General features: G+C 34.8%; 2 protein-coding genes and 1 long non-coding RNA gene across 3 annotated transcripts in view; all 3 read right to left on the bottom strand.

The window, feature by feature from the left end:
* The window catches only part of LOC137487733 (uncharacterized), a 753637-nt gene that overhangs the window by 593566 nt on the left and 141533 nt on the right, over positions 1 to 18538 (bottom strand). The window lies entirely within an intron of this gene.
* Positions 231 to 4788, bottom strand: dhrs11b.1 (dehydrogenase/reductase 11b, tandem duplicate 1). Its single transcript, NM_001002143.2, is given in 7 exon segments — positions 231 to 913; positions 1035 to 1100; positions 1179 to 1271; positions 1354 to 1483; positions 1576 to 1670; positions 4336 to 4545; positions 4619 to 4788. Coding segments are annotated over 7 exon segments (768 nt in total). The 5' UTR covers positions 4751 to 4788; the 3' UTR covers positions 231 to 871.
* Positions 6423 to 17425, bottom strand: ca4b (carbonic anhydrase 4b). Its single transcript, NM_001166211.1, is given in 8 exon segments — positions 6423 to 7191; positions 13271 to 13431; positions 13672 to 13738; positions 13829 to 13921; positions 15775 to 15920; positions 16018 to 16182; positions 16867 to 16914; positions 17336 to 17425. Coding segments are annotated over 8 exon segments (915 nt in total). The 5' UTR covers positions 17394 to 17425; the 3' UTR covers positions 6423 to 7014.

The raw sequence follows: 18538 nt of genomic DNA, 5'->3' as shown, positions 1-18538 counted from the left end.
TTACCCATTGAGGTCTGGATGTGGAGTTTTCCAAGTGGAAAAACATACTACAGGCTGATCCAACTTTGATGTCCTTAAAATTAGTCAAAATGGAAAAACTATACCTCTTGAAAATATTAGAGCTCAGAAGAGCTGATGTAAGTGTAAGACAGTACGCTTTTCTACAAACATTGAAGTTTGTCTGTAAATAATAAAATTCAATTAAAATAAATTGCACTTACTCTGCATTTGGCAAATTACTGATGATTTAATTGTTGCACCAAGAATAATTTTACATATTGTATATAAAAATTGTATAATACAATTAATGAAAATCACTAAAATAATAATAAAATGTCAATTTCATGGTGGGCGATGCAGTGGGTAGCACGTTCGCATCACAGCAAGAAGGTCGCTGGTTCAAGCCTCGGTTGGGTCAGTTGGCGTTTCTGTGTTGAGTTTGCATGTTCTCCCGTGTTCAATTGGATTTCATTCGGATGCTCCGATTTCCGCCACGAATCCAAAGACATGCATTTGGTAGGCTAAATTGTCCATAGTGTATGAGTTTGTATGGATATTCCCCAGTGATGGGTTTCAGCTGGAAGGGCATCCGCTGTGTAAAAAAAAAAAAATGTACTGAATAAGTTGGAGGTTCATTCTGCTGTGGTGACCCCAGATTAATACAGGGACAAAGCCGAAAACAAAATAAATTAATGAAATTTCATAGTCAGTCACAAAAGTGTTCTTGCATTTCATAAGATTTGGAGTGAAAAAGATCATTCACGAGGATATTGTTTCTGTCAGCTCTACATTTAAAATGTGTTACAAGATTAAACCATCTAACAGCTTTCAGGACGATTAATAAGGCAGGAAATCTGAACACTGTATCTGGTTATGTCAGCTGTTCCACAGGTCTCATCTGAATGTCACCAATCTGGAGATGAAGAAGGAAAAAAAATGAAATAATTCAATTGTGTTTCCACATAGACGTTTTATAGCAGCTGATATCAAACCATGTCAACAAACACATCTTATCTCTATTGATTAATGCTTACTTGAACATGAGGAGGAGCGCTTAGGACATAAACCACTGCATTTGCTAGATCATCTGGCTGCAGGCACTGGACATGAAGGTGTTCATCATTAAAAGGAGCACACAATGAAGTACAACAGGTTGTATAAAGGCAATTTGTTCATACCTTTATACTTTTGTAGGTGGCAGAAGCCTTGTCTTGGTTTTCACTAAAGAGTCTGTAGGCAAATTCTGTCTCCACTAAACCAGGGGATATACTCTGTTAAAGAAAAAGCGCTCTTAGTACCAAATAAATTATTACATATAAAATAATCACAATGTGTTCTTCAATCTGCTCTTACTGTGGCACGTATGTGGGTTTTGGCCTCTCGTAACTCTTGCCTCAAACCTTCGGTGAGAGCAGTCACTGCGTATTTAGTAGCGGTGTAGAAGTGTGTATAGGCACTGTTTACAACCCGATGCCCAGACATACTAAAACATAAGATAATATTTAATAATATTGAATAACATTGTTGCCTGGCTGAAATGTGAATACAGGCATAAAAACATGAACACTCCTGTACCTGTTAATATTAATGATATGGCCATCATCAATATTTCTTTCTTTCATGGACTGGTAAGCCTCACGGGTGCACACTGCCAGGCCAATTACATTCACCTAAACAAAGTAACTTTTTAGTCGGAATACTTCACAACGTACAATACAAAATAGCTAAGTGATTAATGGGAATTCAGAGCAATTATTGTGTACAAGTAACAAATAAATGGGGTGTAACTGTCACCTTTGTTGTACTTCCAAATTGAAATTTGACTAAACATTTGAACATCCCTTTATTAGCAGAAACAAAGTTTCAAACTAAATGCAGAACCTACACTATGTAATCTCTGATGCTGTGAGTAGTTCTCTAATAAGTTCATTTTTCTGGAAGCTCTACAAATGTTGTTGTTGACTTTGGGCAAGGAATTCAACTTTCACTTGAATAAAAAATAGATTTTTTTGATAAAATTGTTTCCATGTCACTTGACCAGATGAGTTTAGATACTTCCTGCTAGTGCGTTAAAGGTCACACTTTTGACCAATAGGTAACTAAAAACAAACAAGGGAGGTGTGAAGTATTTGTGAATTTTCTATACAAATTTGGGATTAAATGGGTTAAAAATGGGTTTTAAATGGGTTTTATCAATTTAATAAATGAGCTGCTCCGTTTAGGCTAATTATTGAAAATTGGAACCATCCACCTAAATTCTAAACATATTTGGGTATTAACGATTTATAAGCTAAATCACGGCAGCAAACTTTATGCTCTTTAATGCAATTATAATAATTACCTAAAGCCAAAACACAGCAAGAGTAACATTGTTAGGTCAGAGAGAACCTGCTGACGTCTTTTATATTATCTGTTGTTTGTTCTTTAGTTAATTTGTGTCTTGTATGTGTTTATTTGATGCTTTACCTCTCTGTAAAACTGCAACACATTTTTATGATGCAGTTTTTGTTACCCTGACATTAATAATAAAAAGGGTCACAGCTATTGCTCTTTCTGACAACATGTTACATCCATAAATGTTCATTTTCAAAAAAACACCCTTGCTTATTTATTTTCAGAAAGGATTTTCATTTATACCTAAACTCTTAAAATAATCTAATAATTATACTGCATAAAAACTCGTTCTTGGTGTAAATCTTTTAAACTTGTATTATTTGCAGGGTTTTATTTATGTGACACTTTTTTTCTCTTAATTTTGTGTCTTTCTCGCATAAAAAAGATGGGCTACAGGGAGTACAAACTGTAAAAGGCTGTAAAAGCTGTGTATATGTTTGACACATGGAAGTTATTGTTAGTTAGCAAGACCTAGCATTATTTGTAATATTTAAATTTTATTTTTGGGTATTATTTTATATTTTAATTTGTTTTGCTTATCAAGACAATATACTTATATATTACTGCGTTGTTCTGTTATTCGTTTATGCATTAAAAAATATTTTTTTTACATTTTTTTTTATTGACTTCAATAACAAACAAACAAAATCCAATCTTACACAAAAAAGACAATGATAGTAACAATGATAATATTATAACAGATCAGGTTAAATAATATTATAAACATATATGAAACAATATAATAAAAGAGAAACAAAAGAAAAAAAAGAAAAAACATTAAACAAATACATAAATAACACAAATACAGCAAGAGGAAAAAAGGACTTATGTCTCTGTGATATTTATAAAATAATTATCATAATAATCCAAGAACCTATCACTTTTATTGTTTTTATCCAGTCTAAGAGATTTAATAAAAACATCAATTTCTATTAACAAAATGTAAAAAAGAAGGCTGCGCATTGGAGAATGCTGTGAATAAAATATTTTCCATACAAAATAAAAAAGATAATAATGAAGTTGTCTGATATGGCAGTTTTAACTTTATAGCAACACATAATGTCTTGTAGTTGAAAGGGTCTGGAAGAAGCGATGTAATTACCTATATGGAGATATAAGCTGCTACTTTAAAAACTTTTTGTGTTTTCACACTGAAAATATATGTGAATCAGGGTTTCATCTTCAGTTTTACAAAATGAGCATGTACTATCAACCTCCATGTACTTTGCCAAAATACTATTCATTGGATATATATTATGAAGAGTTTTAAAATTAACCTCTTGTGTTTTATTGAAAATGCAGCACTGATGAGATAAAAGCCAGGCTTTTTTTCAGTCTATTAGGTCAATGAAAAATGCCCAGTTAAATTTGCCCTTAGAGACATTATACCTTTTATTTGGGAAAATTTGTTGAATATGTTTATTATTACATTGTTGTCAAATAGACTAATTTGAATTAGGCCTGCAGAAATTGCTTTTTTGCACAGCATTAAATTCTTTAAAAGGTAATGGAAAATTATTATCAGACATAAATTGTTCATAAGACAAGAAGTTGCCAGACTTATCAAAAATTGAAAGAATCCTAATTACAATTCTGTTAAACCACGATGATAGAAAAATAGATTTGTGTCTAATTCCAATATCAGAGTTTTTCATTTATGTAGTGAGAAAGTGTGGGAATAACACAATTTCCAAGAAAGAAGAACCTGGTGGGTTCTTTTTCACAGTGCAATTGGCAATATATTAGATAGATAATAACATTTTAAAATAAAAGGAAGACCTCCATGTATTAAAAAGATGGGATAAAAAGAACGTGCTGACGTCACTGAATCACTGACTCGGTTGAACCGGCTCACTCAATTAAACTATAATTCAAAACCGATTCGCCAAAACGAACTGCTGGCTGTGTCGTTTCAAATCACCACGCAATTAATTTACTTACGTTCATCATAGTCCTCCAGCCGCTGGTTTTGCCGTTCAACAGAGGCTCTGGCAGAGCTAAACCAGCATTATTAATGCACACATCAACACCCTTATGTTGAGCCTTAATCCAGGAGAACATGGACAAAACTTCATCCTCTACTGAAAGATCACATTTATATGGAAACAGAGCACCGCTGAGTCCGCCACTGACACATTCAGCCGCCAGTTTCTGCAAAAGAACACGCGATTAATGTGTATCCAGTAGCAAACCAGGCTAAAGCTGTTGTTCGCTTGTACTGTACCTCTATTTGCTCCACATTTCTGGCACATCCGACAACCTTCATGCCATGCTGGACAAGAGCTTTTGCGATTGCAGCTCCTATTCCTACTGAAGCTCCAGTGACAAGAGCAACTCTGCCTTTCCAGCGATCCATGTTGCTAACTATTCTCTCTCAAGTCTAGATCAAGCACTGGACATCTAACTGTGGGCTGTGCAGTGATCACAGGGTTGCCAGGTCCAAAGTTCTTCAACCACAAGGCAGTTACATAAACTTTTTCAGTCCTCTCAGACGCACAATATGATATGCAGTTTTTGAGTGATATAAAGGTGTGGACACAAACTATAAAAACCATTTCATCAAATTTAGGTACAGCTGGTGCGTGTATGATTATTTGGTTATTTCTGAACATGGGTGGACAGTACTGACCTCATCAGACGCTTACACAATACTCCTGAAGCCAAAACTGCCATTGATACTTATTCTAAAATGCTAATTTTGATATTGCTTTAGGAATATTAGCTTGCACTTTGTCCCAGACTACATTTCAAATAATTTAAAATCACATTTGATCTAATATTAAAGTTTATTTATAATAATTTACATATAAGCTCAAAAGTGTGTAACAGATGTGCTATAACCTCATTTAAATGCAAATTAAAGGAAACTGTATTGATTTTTTTATGCATTGTTAAACCCCAATGAATTTACATGCTTGTTTTTTTCTAGACATATATATATATATATGTATGTATGTATGATGTTTTTATATAAAAACTGTATATATATAAATTTATGATTTAAAAGTTTGGGGTTAGTAGGATTTTTAAACGTTTTTAAAATAAGCTTATTATGCCCACCAAAGCTGCATTTATTTAATGATACACACAGTACATATTGTAAAATATGTGATTTAAATTTGTGATTTCAGTGATTTAAAAGATGAATTTTCAGCTTGATTGCTCCAGTCACATGATTCTTCAGAAATCACTCTAATTCATCATTCATTTTATTTTCGGCTTAGTCCCTTCATTAATCTGGGCTCACCACAGCGGAATGAATCGCCAACTTATCCAGCATATGTTTTACGCAGCGGATGCCCTTCCAGCTGCAACCCATCACTGAGAAACATCTTTACACACTTATACACTACAAGAAATGTAGTCTACCCAATTTACCTATACCACATGTCTTTGGACTTATGTCGGAAACCAGAGCACCAGGAGGAAACCCATGCAAACACTGGGAGAAATCACTCTAATATTAGTTATTAATGTTATTATTATTAATGGTCATAGTTTTAAAAACAATAATGACTGGATTAATAATTTCATTTGAAAATACATACAATAAATAATAAATCAATATTTATTAAACAAATATGTAACAATTTAACAATATTTTTACATTTAATAAATGCCGGCTTGATGAACAGAAGTTTTTTCGTTAAAAAAAGAAAAAAACTGACCCCAAACTTGCCGTCTGAAATGTTCATCTAAAATGAGCATTTTGCTCAGGCTGTTGTGTGTAGTTTCAGTAATTTTATTATTTTTTTAATTATAAATACATTTTTACTTTTTATTTCTCAGCTCTTCTTATGGTTGTCGCCGGTTGTCAGTAGCACCCACATTCAGTCACTCAACTATGGTCTGTCAATGAATCATCTATTTTCTAAGAATCTGCCCAATGACAAAGCACTTCTGTTTTATGCCATATAACCATAACAGGTGCAATAAAATCTAAGTAGAACGTGTTCAGACTGTTTTATAGGCTTAATTATTCATAGTATAGTAAAAAAAAAAACAATTAGACCATTTATTTGTTCATATTTTTTTTTGCTTGTTTGTTGTTTTATTGTGTTACAGTTTAGACTGAACGGTTAGCTACACAGTACAGTAATTATAATCATTCATTTACCCAAACAACCACAGTTATGAAGCATTGCCTGTCACACATTAAAATGTAACCATGTTCCTCTATGTACTCTCACTTTCACCTGGTAATTTTTACCTTCCACAAAGAGAGTAAAAAGATAGTCTTTTTTTTTCTTTTGCCTTCTTGTAATTGGGAGAAATTTTGCAGAAACAATTGACATACAAAACTAAATAATTGGAATTATACTACATTATATACAGATGTTACAATAGTTATATGTAACTTTTAAAACCCTAAACTTGTGAAATTGCAAGCACTCCTTACAAGAAATTATCTCTGCCTTAAAATACCATGTTTATTTGGTTATTACTTGCCATTTCATTGTAATTAATAGTGAAAAGTGTCTAAAAGTAAGTCCTAGTAGTTTTTTCAGTGCTTAGGGCTGTTGAAGGCACACATGGCTGAACGACTTGCAATAAATAAACTCCGATTTTTTTTGAATTATTGATGAGCGATAAATAACTTTCTGAACAGATAAGCATAAATCAGACCGTGAGAACACAGAGGGATGTGAAAACAGAGCTGACCAATAAGATAGTGCTAACATGAAAGATGTAACTCCTCGAATAATACACCGGACGATCGAAACGCAGCTGAATGGGTCGGAATGTGTTTACCATGGCCGCACCGTCTGAAAACGTCAAGTTTGAAAATGCAGAAAGCTGCAAGACAAAGATAAGATGGTATTCAGAGCAATTCACACCAAAGACAATAACCATAATGACAACACATTATAAAGATAAATGTCAACAAATAGCAATGTCCACACCACAACTATTATGAACAGCACTTGAACAGGGCAAACCACCTTAAGGATTTAAAGAAGCAGATGACAGAAATGCAGTGCACATTTTTCTGCACTTATCAAAGTTATTTTGTAAGTATATGTAGTTTATTAGAGTTCATCATAGAAATCATTTCATAAAAAAATTATCATCAACAGAAATCCTCATTTGTTGAGAGACATGAAATATATTCTGAATCATGAACAAGCTGAATCTTGTCAGTTGACCTGATTGTTGACCAGTTGACAAATTATACAGAGCAATTCAACTGTGAACTCCACAGACTTGCCTGGTGTCATGATCACAGCGATCTCTAACCACCAGAGGTCGCTAGAAAACATTCACACTCATAGAACTACAAATCTGCTTGTTAATGGACTACATATTCAGTCATGCCACACACACACACACACAAACACACACACACCTGCTCCAAGTCTCCACTGATTACACTCGCACAGCTGAAGCTGCTCAAGGACTGATTCATGAACCATAAATACTGCTCAAACACAAACACCATTGCTGAGTCTTGTTCATCTGTATAGTGACATTACAATGTGTTTCCTAGTGGCGGGCAAAGCGAGGCTTTATGAAACCCTGAAACAGTCGAAGCAAATGTGTCAAAGCTTCGAAACGTTTCGAAACCCCACTCTACAGTGACACCTAGTGGTCTTTTTTTAATGTATTGCACAGAAACAGCTTCAGCAAAGAACAGTTGAGCAAATTGAGGTATTAAACCCCACTTTGTAGGGGTTTATCCTTTAAAGGGTCACAAAACACCAAAACACATTTTTTGAGGTGTTGACAGTCGTATATGTGTCCCACACTGCTAAAAACACTATTAGGACACCTATATTTCACTAAAAAGTGTAAATTGGTTGTTTTTGCGTTATTTCAAGCAAATTCGTACTTCCTGTTTGAAACTAATTTTTGAAGCTGCGTCATGGTCATTACATAATAGCGTGTATTCCAGTGTGCAGACTGGGCGTCTGTGCCAGAGTGAGTCTTATTACGTCTTACAGTGTGTTGCATTAATGCATGAGTAAGGCTTGGTTCAAACCAATCAGCGCGCTTTATTGTGCAACTTCATTAATATTCATTACTGTCACAGTGTAGACGGCAAAGACGCCACGGTGTGTTGGCAAAACAAGCGTGAAGTGTTGCTTTTATAGTTTGCTGCAGTTAAGTTTCGTTTTCATTTTCTCTTTGTGAGAGCGCAGACTCACGCGTGGATTAACAGTGTACGCGACGCGCGACAACAATAACTTACGTGTCTAAGGAGGATTATTGTTTACCTGAGAGCTGTTCTCATATGCAAACGCTGAGATCCAGATTCGCTTGTAGTCTCCTCTAAATAAAGACGCGGCTCTAGTTGCTGGTGATTGTCCTGTCTCTACAGATTTGGTAAGTGAGCGACCTGTGCTCTTTGTTTATTCAGTTCGTATTTTATTCGTATCAAACAAACTATTGCACCGAGTGCAATAGTTAGCACTAACAGTTACAACCAAACTATAACCTCGTGTTGGATTTTGTGACCGGAATAACACACGCGGCTTTCTGACGCTACCTGCCGTGTGCATCTAAGTTTCCGGGAAATGCTGAGATTTTTTTTCTCTCATTCGCCGTGCGGTATCAAACATTGCATGAAAAATACACGCTTAGAGCAGCGCCTCGAATCAAATATCACGTTTGTCGGGAGGGACATGAATGAATTCCCTGAATGAAAGAGCCAAACTGCAGTTAAAGTCCACCATTTAATAATTTGGCAAATAATTCGACTACAGATGTCCATGTAAACACAGTCACATTGTCCGCTGTGGTTGTGTGTTTGACTCTGAAATTCAGCGCGCCCAAATAGACACTCCCATACCAAGCCGCTTTTCTTCCTCCGACACTCCCCCCTAAACAGAGCTGGACACGCCCACTTTTCTGACTTTTTCCAAAGTAGAGGTGTGAAAACACACTGCTGAAACGAGGGGGTTTCATGGCCCTTTAAGTAATTTAGTGGAGGTGTCTGACTACCATGCAGATAGTGGTTTCGAGTCCAGCCTGATATAGCTATTTTGAAATGTAACACCAGTTGGTAATGCTTTGTTCTTGTATCGTTTTGTTTTAACATTGATCTGACAACTGAATAAGCACTTTGTGAATAAATATGTCTTGTTTTGGTCTTAAAACAGGGTTGTTGCTAGATCAGACACTGTGGCCTGAAGTTATCAAGAATTATTTATATTATTCATTAAATTTCTCATTTATTGTATTTTATTAACGTCTACCCAAAACCCAACCATCACAGTACTGTAAAAATATTAATTCTAGTTTTACAGTGTTACAAAAATGATGCTAAATTGATGGCGCAACTGCAGCTGTATCCTATTTAGGCTTCACAAAACAGAAACATGATAAAATACATAAAACCATGATTTCGGAGTATTTGTACAAGTCGCGATTTGAACCCAAAAGTCATTCGAAGCATAGTAACAGCATGCACACACACAGTCCACTAGGCCACATAAGTTAGGAGTAATTCCTGACCATGGCAGTCAAATGCAGATTTGCCAGGTCTCGAAATGCTTCTAGGCTGATCGATGCTTTGAATCACTTCAGTCACGTGACCAGGTGTTTCGAAACACTTTAGTCATGTGACTTGGTTGTTTCGGATCATGCTTCAGTGCAGTGTTTCGAAACACTTGCACTTGGGGATCTCGACACTGTGTCGAAACATCAGTTTCACGTCAGCAATCCCTAGCGTTTCCTAGTCTTGTTTTCCTGTGTTTTGACTTTAGCCTTTTTGTCTTAGTCTGCCACCTGCCTTACGACCTCTCGCCTGTTATTTGACTACGATTCTGGACTGCCTCTATACATCTGTTTGCACCTGTGTTGACTATTGCTTGCCTGACTCTGAATAAACCTGCACATGGATCCTACTTCAGTTGTCTGTGTCACTCCCCGTGTTACACCTGGATGTTCCAGAGTCACAGGCTGCGTCCGAAAATGCATACTTCCATACTATATAGTACGCTAAAATCAGTATGTGAGCCAAGTAGTATGTCCGAATTCATAGAATTCGAAAAACAGTATGCGAGAAGTACCCGGATGACTTACTACTTCCGGCGAGATTCTGGAGTGCGCATCCCATGCATGCTGCGCTATCCCATGATGCACCGCGAGGGAACTCATGAATGGGAGTAAAGCGACGCAAATTACACAGGTACGTCACGTGACTATGACAAAATGGCGGATGTAGTACGTCCGAATTCCATTCATACCTCTCACATTCATACTGTATAGAACGTACTTTTCTAACGGCTGAGTAGTATGTTTAAATTCAAATTCAGTACCTACTGAGTAGTAGGCGGTTTGGGACGCAGCCACAAACTCACTGATTCAAATGATCCATTCAAAGCGAGTCTGTAGTTAACAAACTGATTCAAATGATCTGTTTGAGTAAGTTTTAGTAAGTGATTCATTGAATTTGCAAACTGATTCAGAAACTGGAGATCCTCTCAGCTTGAGTGCTTGAAATGTAATTTACTAAAGTAGGTTTTTTGGGATTTATTAAATGAAAAGTATATTTTTATATATTGAAACTTTTGTCCTGTTATGCATTCTTTACATTGTATAACTGACAAATAAAGTACATACATACATATGTATGTACAGTTAAAGTCAGAATTATTAGCCCCCCTTTGATTTTTTTTATATTTCCCAAATGATGTTTAACAGAGCAAGAACATTTTCACAGTATGTCTGATAAATATTTTTTTCTGGAGAAAGTCTTATTTGTTTTATTTTGGCTAGAATAAAAGCAGTTTTAGTTTTTTTTAAGATCAATTTTAAGGCCAATATTATCAGCCCCTATAAGCTATTTATATTTTTGATAGTCTACAAAACAAACCACTGTTACACAATAATTTGTTTAATTACCCTAAGCTGCATAACTTATTAACATAGGTAAGCCTTTAAATGTCATTTTCAGCTGTTTAGAAGTGTCCTGAAAAATTTCTAGTTAATTATTATGTACTGTCATCATGACAAAGATAAAATAAAGCAGTTATTAGAAATGAGTTATTAAAACTAGTATGTTTAGAAATGTGTTAAAAAAACATCTCTCCGTTAAACAGAAATTGGGAGAAAAAAACACAGAGGGCTAATGATTCAGGGGGGCTAATAAATCTGACTTCAACTGTATATACTATATGTTTTTATTTAGTTGTAATCACTTCTTTGCGCACTTAAATCGTCAATCTGATAATTATGATTCAATGTGTGCAATGTAGTGATGACAAAAAAGTAAATAAAAAGACTATATATATAAAAATAAATAAAAACACTACATATATTTACACAACAGTTCTGTCTGGTTCTCGAATCGGATTGGCTGATAGCGGTGTGATATTCTGCAATATCAGAACTCCTACAGCCCAAGTAGTTATGTATTACTTCACCCACATAGTGACAGCAGATTAATAAACTTACTTCAGTTTGACAAATATTGCAGCTGTTGGACATCATAATATACTTTTGAGGCTTTTTTATGCAAGAATGTAGTTGTTTAGATCAGGGGTTCCCAAACTTTTCAGCCAGCGACCCCCAAAATAACAATGCTAGTGACTCGCGACCCCCAATATCCTCTGAGGTGGTTATAAATACAGAAACCTTGCATGCAATGACGCAGACACACCAATTAAATTTGTGTCAATGCTTTAAATGTCCCAGAAAGTATAACCTGATGTTATAAAATCAAAATGCATCTGACGCTTTTGCTGCCTTTAATATAATGTAATTACCCCAGGGGTCGCAATCCAATAGAACTAGTAACTATAAGCTACTATAGTAACTATATAGTATATAGTAACTATAAACGACTATTTTTATTCCCAGTATAGTTATGGATAAAATATGTTAATTCTTATGGTTTAATAACAATAAATAGATTTTTGGAAATCACCAGACGACCCCCCCTTCATTGCCCCGCGACCCCTGGGGGGGTCCCGACCCCCACTTTGAGAACCACTGGTTTAGATTGCAACTATGCAGTTTATTAATAAGGATAGTGACTTATTTAAATCAGCATCAATCAGCCTGTCACTGAGCAAAAACAATTGACGTTCCACCACAAGATGGTGACAGAGACCACATAATAAGCCCTTAGAGGAAAAAAACTTTAAAAAGCGTAATTTCAAACTACAGCGGATCAAATCATTATAAGACAGGTAAGTGACTAAGTCAATCTCTTTCTTTTGTATGTTGTAGTGCTGTAGTGCTTTGCTTTGGCTTTTCAGGGTTAATTATTGTGATATCCAATTACAACAGAGAAATACTGGCATTTCATGCCGTTCAGCCTTTTAATCTTAAAATATGAGCAAAATCACCTGTTTTGTCATCACTTTAGACATTACGCTGGAGAATCATACAAATACTAGCTCTAAAGAGATGTTGGTGAATGAGCAACAGTTTCTGCTGCAGATGTGAATGAATGGTGGAACAAAGTAGTTCCTAATACAAAAGGATTTTTAGTCTGTCCGTGATTTTCTTTTTTAGATATGTGATCATGTCGTCAAACTGTTGTATAAACACAATATCACACTCGTAGCAGTGGGATATGGCTGTATATCGGCAGTGGTGGGAAACTAAGACAACACACACCTGCAATATACAGCCAATTCACATTGCTACTCATGTACTTTTGCTCATATACAGTATATATATAACAAATTTTGGTGCTACATTAAACATTACATAGCATTCTACTATTTTAGTACTTAAAATTGAAAAAGAGGGCTTTATACTTTTACTGGGGTCATATTTTATTAGGGTATCTGTACTTTTACTGAAGTGCACTGTTTAAAATCAACACAACCTTATCTTATCATTATGTTGATGTGGACACTAGTATAGTTGTCATAGTTATTGTACTTGAACTTTATAATTGTTTAAACATATAATAAATCACCTGTTCCTTGCTGAGTGGTATAGTTTTCTCAAAAATGGTCCAGACCACTGCTTCAGCACATCCCGGTGTGGTGAGTGAGCCCTCGTAGCGAAAGTACTTGTCCAAGTCTTCATTAGGAATGAGCATGTCTAATGATATGGCTCCAAGTGCTGCATTGCTTTCTGAAATAGTCATTTTACTAAGTTATTGCATTCCTTTTTTACTTTCTAAATATAGTCTGTTTGACTAATAACATTAAAATGGCCTTATAGGAAAGTGTCCTCCCATATTAGAGATAGTGTGACCTTGAGTGACTTTAGCGCTGTTATACATCATACAAGACCTTAACAAGAAGCAATAAATAATAACACTAAAGCAATAAAGCTTTGAAGATAGATTTAAAAAGACGATGGAAATCTCACCAGGATGTGTAATGTTTGTCAGAGAATTTATGATAGCGTCATAATTTTTATTAGCATTTTCTGATTCCTGCAAGATAAGACAGATACAAACAACACACACCACTGTATTATCTATAAATAACAAACATTTATACATGAAAACAATTTGTCATGTTACCTCATAGAAAAACCCAAGAACAGCCACTCCAGAAGAGTCACCCACAGCCTGCTCTAAAGAGTTGTATTCTTCCTTTATATGTACAATGTGAAGCTGTTAAAGGTTAAAAAAAGAAAAAAGCATGAGTTCCTTATTGAAAAGTCGCAACAAAAACTGTACATCAACCCAATCTTGCATAGCATCAGTAAACTATCTTCAGTGAATTTGCAAGACTTACAATTTGCTGCTAAAAGTAAACTGGTGCAGTAAAATGCTCCAATTATTTGGGCTACAAACACTGTGTTTATGATTATGACGAGGGGTCAAAATAATATAAGAAAACCAGTTTGTCGCATTAAGCAGCATAAAAGTCTGTTTTGTACAACTAACTAGAAGTGAGTGACACCAAAAGTTTCACACAAACACTATTATTCTCATAATAAGTGTGGTCTGCCTCTATCAACTTCTAGGGCTATTGTTATTGTTATTTAACCAAGTAGGACATATTGCTGGATTAACATCTATATTGATTTTAGAGCAACATTCCAATTAGCCAATAAGAACAAAGGGATACATTTACAGTTTATGTTCAGTTTAGGCTTACAGCTAGGGTTATGTACTTCTATATGATTGTTATCCAACTACTATTCCCCTCTGATTTTGGGAATATTTACAGTTATGGGATTAGGTATGGGTTACATTCTTAACAAAAAAGATGTTCCAGGATCAGTATAGATGTTTATCCAGAATCACACTACTTTGTGTACTTGGCAAAAGCACACCTTTATTTGTATGTGTGAGGGTGGACATTAAAGGGATAGTTCATCCAAAATTAAAGATTTACTCACCTTCAAGTGTTTTCAAATCTTTTATGCATTTCTTTTTTCATTTGAGAACAAAATAATTATTTTGAAGCATGTTAGAAACCAGAAACCAATAAATTATTTTTTAAAACGTTGAAAACCTCCATGAATGTTGGTAACCAATGACTTCCATGGGATTTGTTTTTTAAAAATTTTTCTTGTATTCAACTGATAAGAAGAAAATCAAACAGGTTTGTGACAAGTGAAGTAAATGATGACAGAATGTTCAGTTTTGGGTGAAATGTCCCTTTAAGTCCAAGAGATCTTAGGGTCTCTTGTTCATGTTGGTTCTCCACAACCTTTAATGAAAAAGACTGACGCATCATATGCAAGCAAAAAAGAATTTTGGCATATGTGCTTCATGCAAAGGGAAAGTGTAAAGTCATGTTATTTGTATGCTGATTGAATAATGTCATCGTGTTGTCATTATTGTACTAGAAACAATCGCTGAATAACCAAATCGGAGATAATCGGTCATTTGTGGATCCTAATCCACCTTAAAATGTGCTGTGGGCAACATTAGCTACTGAAGAATATAAAGGTTTGAATTTCCAATTTGTACCAGCAATAATAGACCAGATGTATTCGATTCAAAATACTATAACATTTGACACTTTCTTACTCCCAGGGCTGTTTATATCAAAGTTAATATTTAGCCGCACCATGTTGGTGTTTCGTAAGATCTAATTTTTACAAGGTGGGTCGTTAGCCCAATGCCTAACCCCCAACCTGGAGGACAAGGACATACACACATACAGTACGGACAATTTAATTTACCCAGTTCACCTTTAGCGCATGTCTTTGGACTGTGGGGGAAACCGGAGCACCCAGATGAATCCCATGGGAAAACATGCAAACTCCACATAGAAATGCCAACGGAACCAGCTGGGGGCTCGAAACAGCAACCTTCTTGCTGTGAGGTGACAGTGCTACCCACTGTGCCACCAATTTTAGGATGGACAGTATGTTTGAGCATTCAAACAAACTGTACTGTGCACTTCTAATCAACAGAATGATATCATGCCTTGCGTGGAGTGACACTAATTTATTTTCTTTATGATTATGTTTATAGTCATTGTTCCTGTTTTGAACAGGTCTTAATACCTCCATAGGGAATTTCTCTCCATCAATGGTATGCTCTGATCCAGGTCCTCCATTCTTGCCCCAGTGCAGGTGAAGCTGCTGAGCTTTGTAAGTGGATCCTAAATTGGCTCCATTAATTTTTGCTCTGTCCGGCAGGTTAATTTGCACTAAAATGACAAAACAGTGTTTATGAGATGCAGTTAATAATAATAATTCAATTTTCCTCCATGGGATTTATTTTCCATGTTCTAAAGTAAAACGTACCTGTATGTCCATTGTTTACAATCACAGCATTGAGTCTCTCTTGATAGTCTGTAAACTGTACTGGGGTCAGTCGACTGTCTGTAGAAGCTTTATTTGTAACAATGTTAATTGGCGACTGTTTATTGTTTCCACACGCTGCGGCTACTGTTGCCCAGTCATCTGGTCCTGTGTAAAACAGTATATTTGTCACACACAATATGGTATAAAAAGTGATTAAAAGATTTCTATTAGTTAATAAACTCTTACAATTAGGGAATATTACAATAAAAAATTTATTTTAATATTTTAAAAAAATGTCACTTATTCCTGTGATGGTAAAGCTATTACTCCAGAAATACTTTAATGTCATAAAAAATGATTCTGATCATGCTAATTTTGTGCTCATGTCATCAATTTTTTTTATTTTTTTATTATTACTTTGAAAACTGTTGTGATGATTATTTTTGTTGTAGCCGTTTTAGAATGTTCAGAGTAAATGCAAAAGGTACATTTTCTAATTCGATGCTGAAATAGAATGTTCGGTTTATCTTCACTACAAAAAAAATTACTTGGTATACACTCATTTTGTGCACACAATACATTTCTTATTATTATCATTACGTTTTAAAACAGCTGTGCTGCTTAATAAGTTTTGTAGAAATGTGATGATTCTTTTAGGATTCTTCAATCAGTTTAATGCATGATATTTTAATAAATGTAAATACCTGCAATTATTATTAATATTTAAGATAACAATAATATTTTGAATAATTATTAAATATTAAATAATTGTATAAAAATAAACACAAAAGCATAAAAAGCATTTGTTCTAATAATTTAATACAAAACATTTAAACATGCAATGCTCACCTATGCATGAGTGATTGGAGCAAGTTACTTGGGTCTGATAACACCATTCTGAAAGAAAGAAAAAAGTTAACCCATTGTACAAGTATTTTATTAAAACTTATAGATTTAATATATGATGCATAAAAACTTACAGACTCATTCAGTTAAAAAGACAACAGGACAACTACAACCTTCAAATACATTTAAGTCTATCATTTCTTTATCCTTTTTTGTTTTCAAATTTAATTCAACAACTTATTTTCTAAGACTTTCATAAATATATAAACAGCCCATAAACCAATTATTAATAATATTTAGTACTCAGAAACATAATTTGACTAGGCCTTTTAAGGTGTACAGTAAAAATGTTCATGAATACCCTAAAACTAAAAGCTAAAATTATACGGATGGACTCAATGTGCCACTAAACTCTGCACAAATATGTTTAGCAGTAAATGTCACATTTTTAATAATAATTGACCACACTTACCTGCACTTGAAGCAAGCCTGCATAAAATAGCAAGTGTGGAAAGACAGAGAAAATTCATCCTTAATATTTGGACCAGAACGACAGCTAAAGAACAGGCCAGTGTCTTTCATGGTGGTATTTCGATGGAGCTTTTTATAACAGAGCTTTATCTCAGTGTCTCCTCCTTTCATGTTTTACAGCGCAAAACCAAGTGACCATAAAACTCATTTGTATTAGACGAATCATAAAGATACCTGCTATATATACATATGAGTAATTCAGTGTGTCTAATCTAGGCTTGATGATAAAGATGCTCTCCACCCATAACAAACTTTCGCTTGTTTTCAACTCCTACAAGACAAGCACTTATCAGACTGATTAATGGATAATGGTGTTGCATATTCTGGAGCAGCAAACAAACATGACAACAGTCAAATTAAGTGAAAACACATAACTAAAATTAGTCATACATGGATATACAGAATTATGGAACAACCAAAAACTTCTGAATTGAAAGCAACAGGTTCTTGCTCTCCGGTTGGTTTATATTTGGATAAATACTGACCCCATCTAGTGGTGACTCTGAGAAATAATATCTGGCTGAGAGCAGCATTTACATTATTTTCCAGTGACTTGTAGCCATACCTGCTAACACTACCGTTTTTCCCGAGTCTCCCGTATTTCACACCCATCTCCCGCCATCTTCCTGTTTTGTTTTTTGCTCCAAGAAACTACCGTAGTCCCCCCACCCCGATCCTCATTATTTTGTTAGTTTCCAGCCCAATTACCGCCCTGCTAACACTTTACAATAACAGGGCATAAATAATGATGTATTAATATGTAAACTAAACATTTAACACTAAATATTATATAAACTAAACGGTATGAATTAATGATGAGTTAAGGCACGTGCTAATCATGAACTAACTTTAACTACAACAAGTCATAAAAGTTCATGAGTAAATGAGTTTCAAGCTATACTGTGGTTTGAAAAATTCAGTTTTAAACTGCAAAATTTTCTGTAAAACTGTTCCTAAGGTGTAAGATTTTTTTATTTACGTTTTTTTTTGTTTTGTTTTTAAATACAACTCTCCAGCAGGAAAAAAAAGTATCCAAAGATGCTGTTTTAAATTGCAAAGATATCTGTTTTTTTTTTAAACAAACAAAGACCGCAGAGGTCAATGATTCGTTTTATTATTTATCATGACATGTTTACTGTTTTAA

This window comes from Danio rerio, chromosome 15, assembly GCF_052040795.2.
Source record: "Danio rerio strain M-AB ecotype USA chromosome 15, GRCz13ab, whole genome shotgun sequence".
Taxonomy (NCBI): Eukaryota; Metazoa; Chordata; class Actinopteri; order Cypriniformes; family Danionidae; genus Danio; species Danio rerio.
Note: the sequence above shows the minus strand (reverse complement) of the source record. Positions and strands in the feature narration are given on the sequence as shown.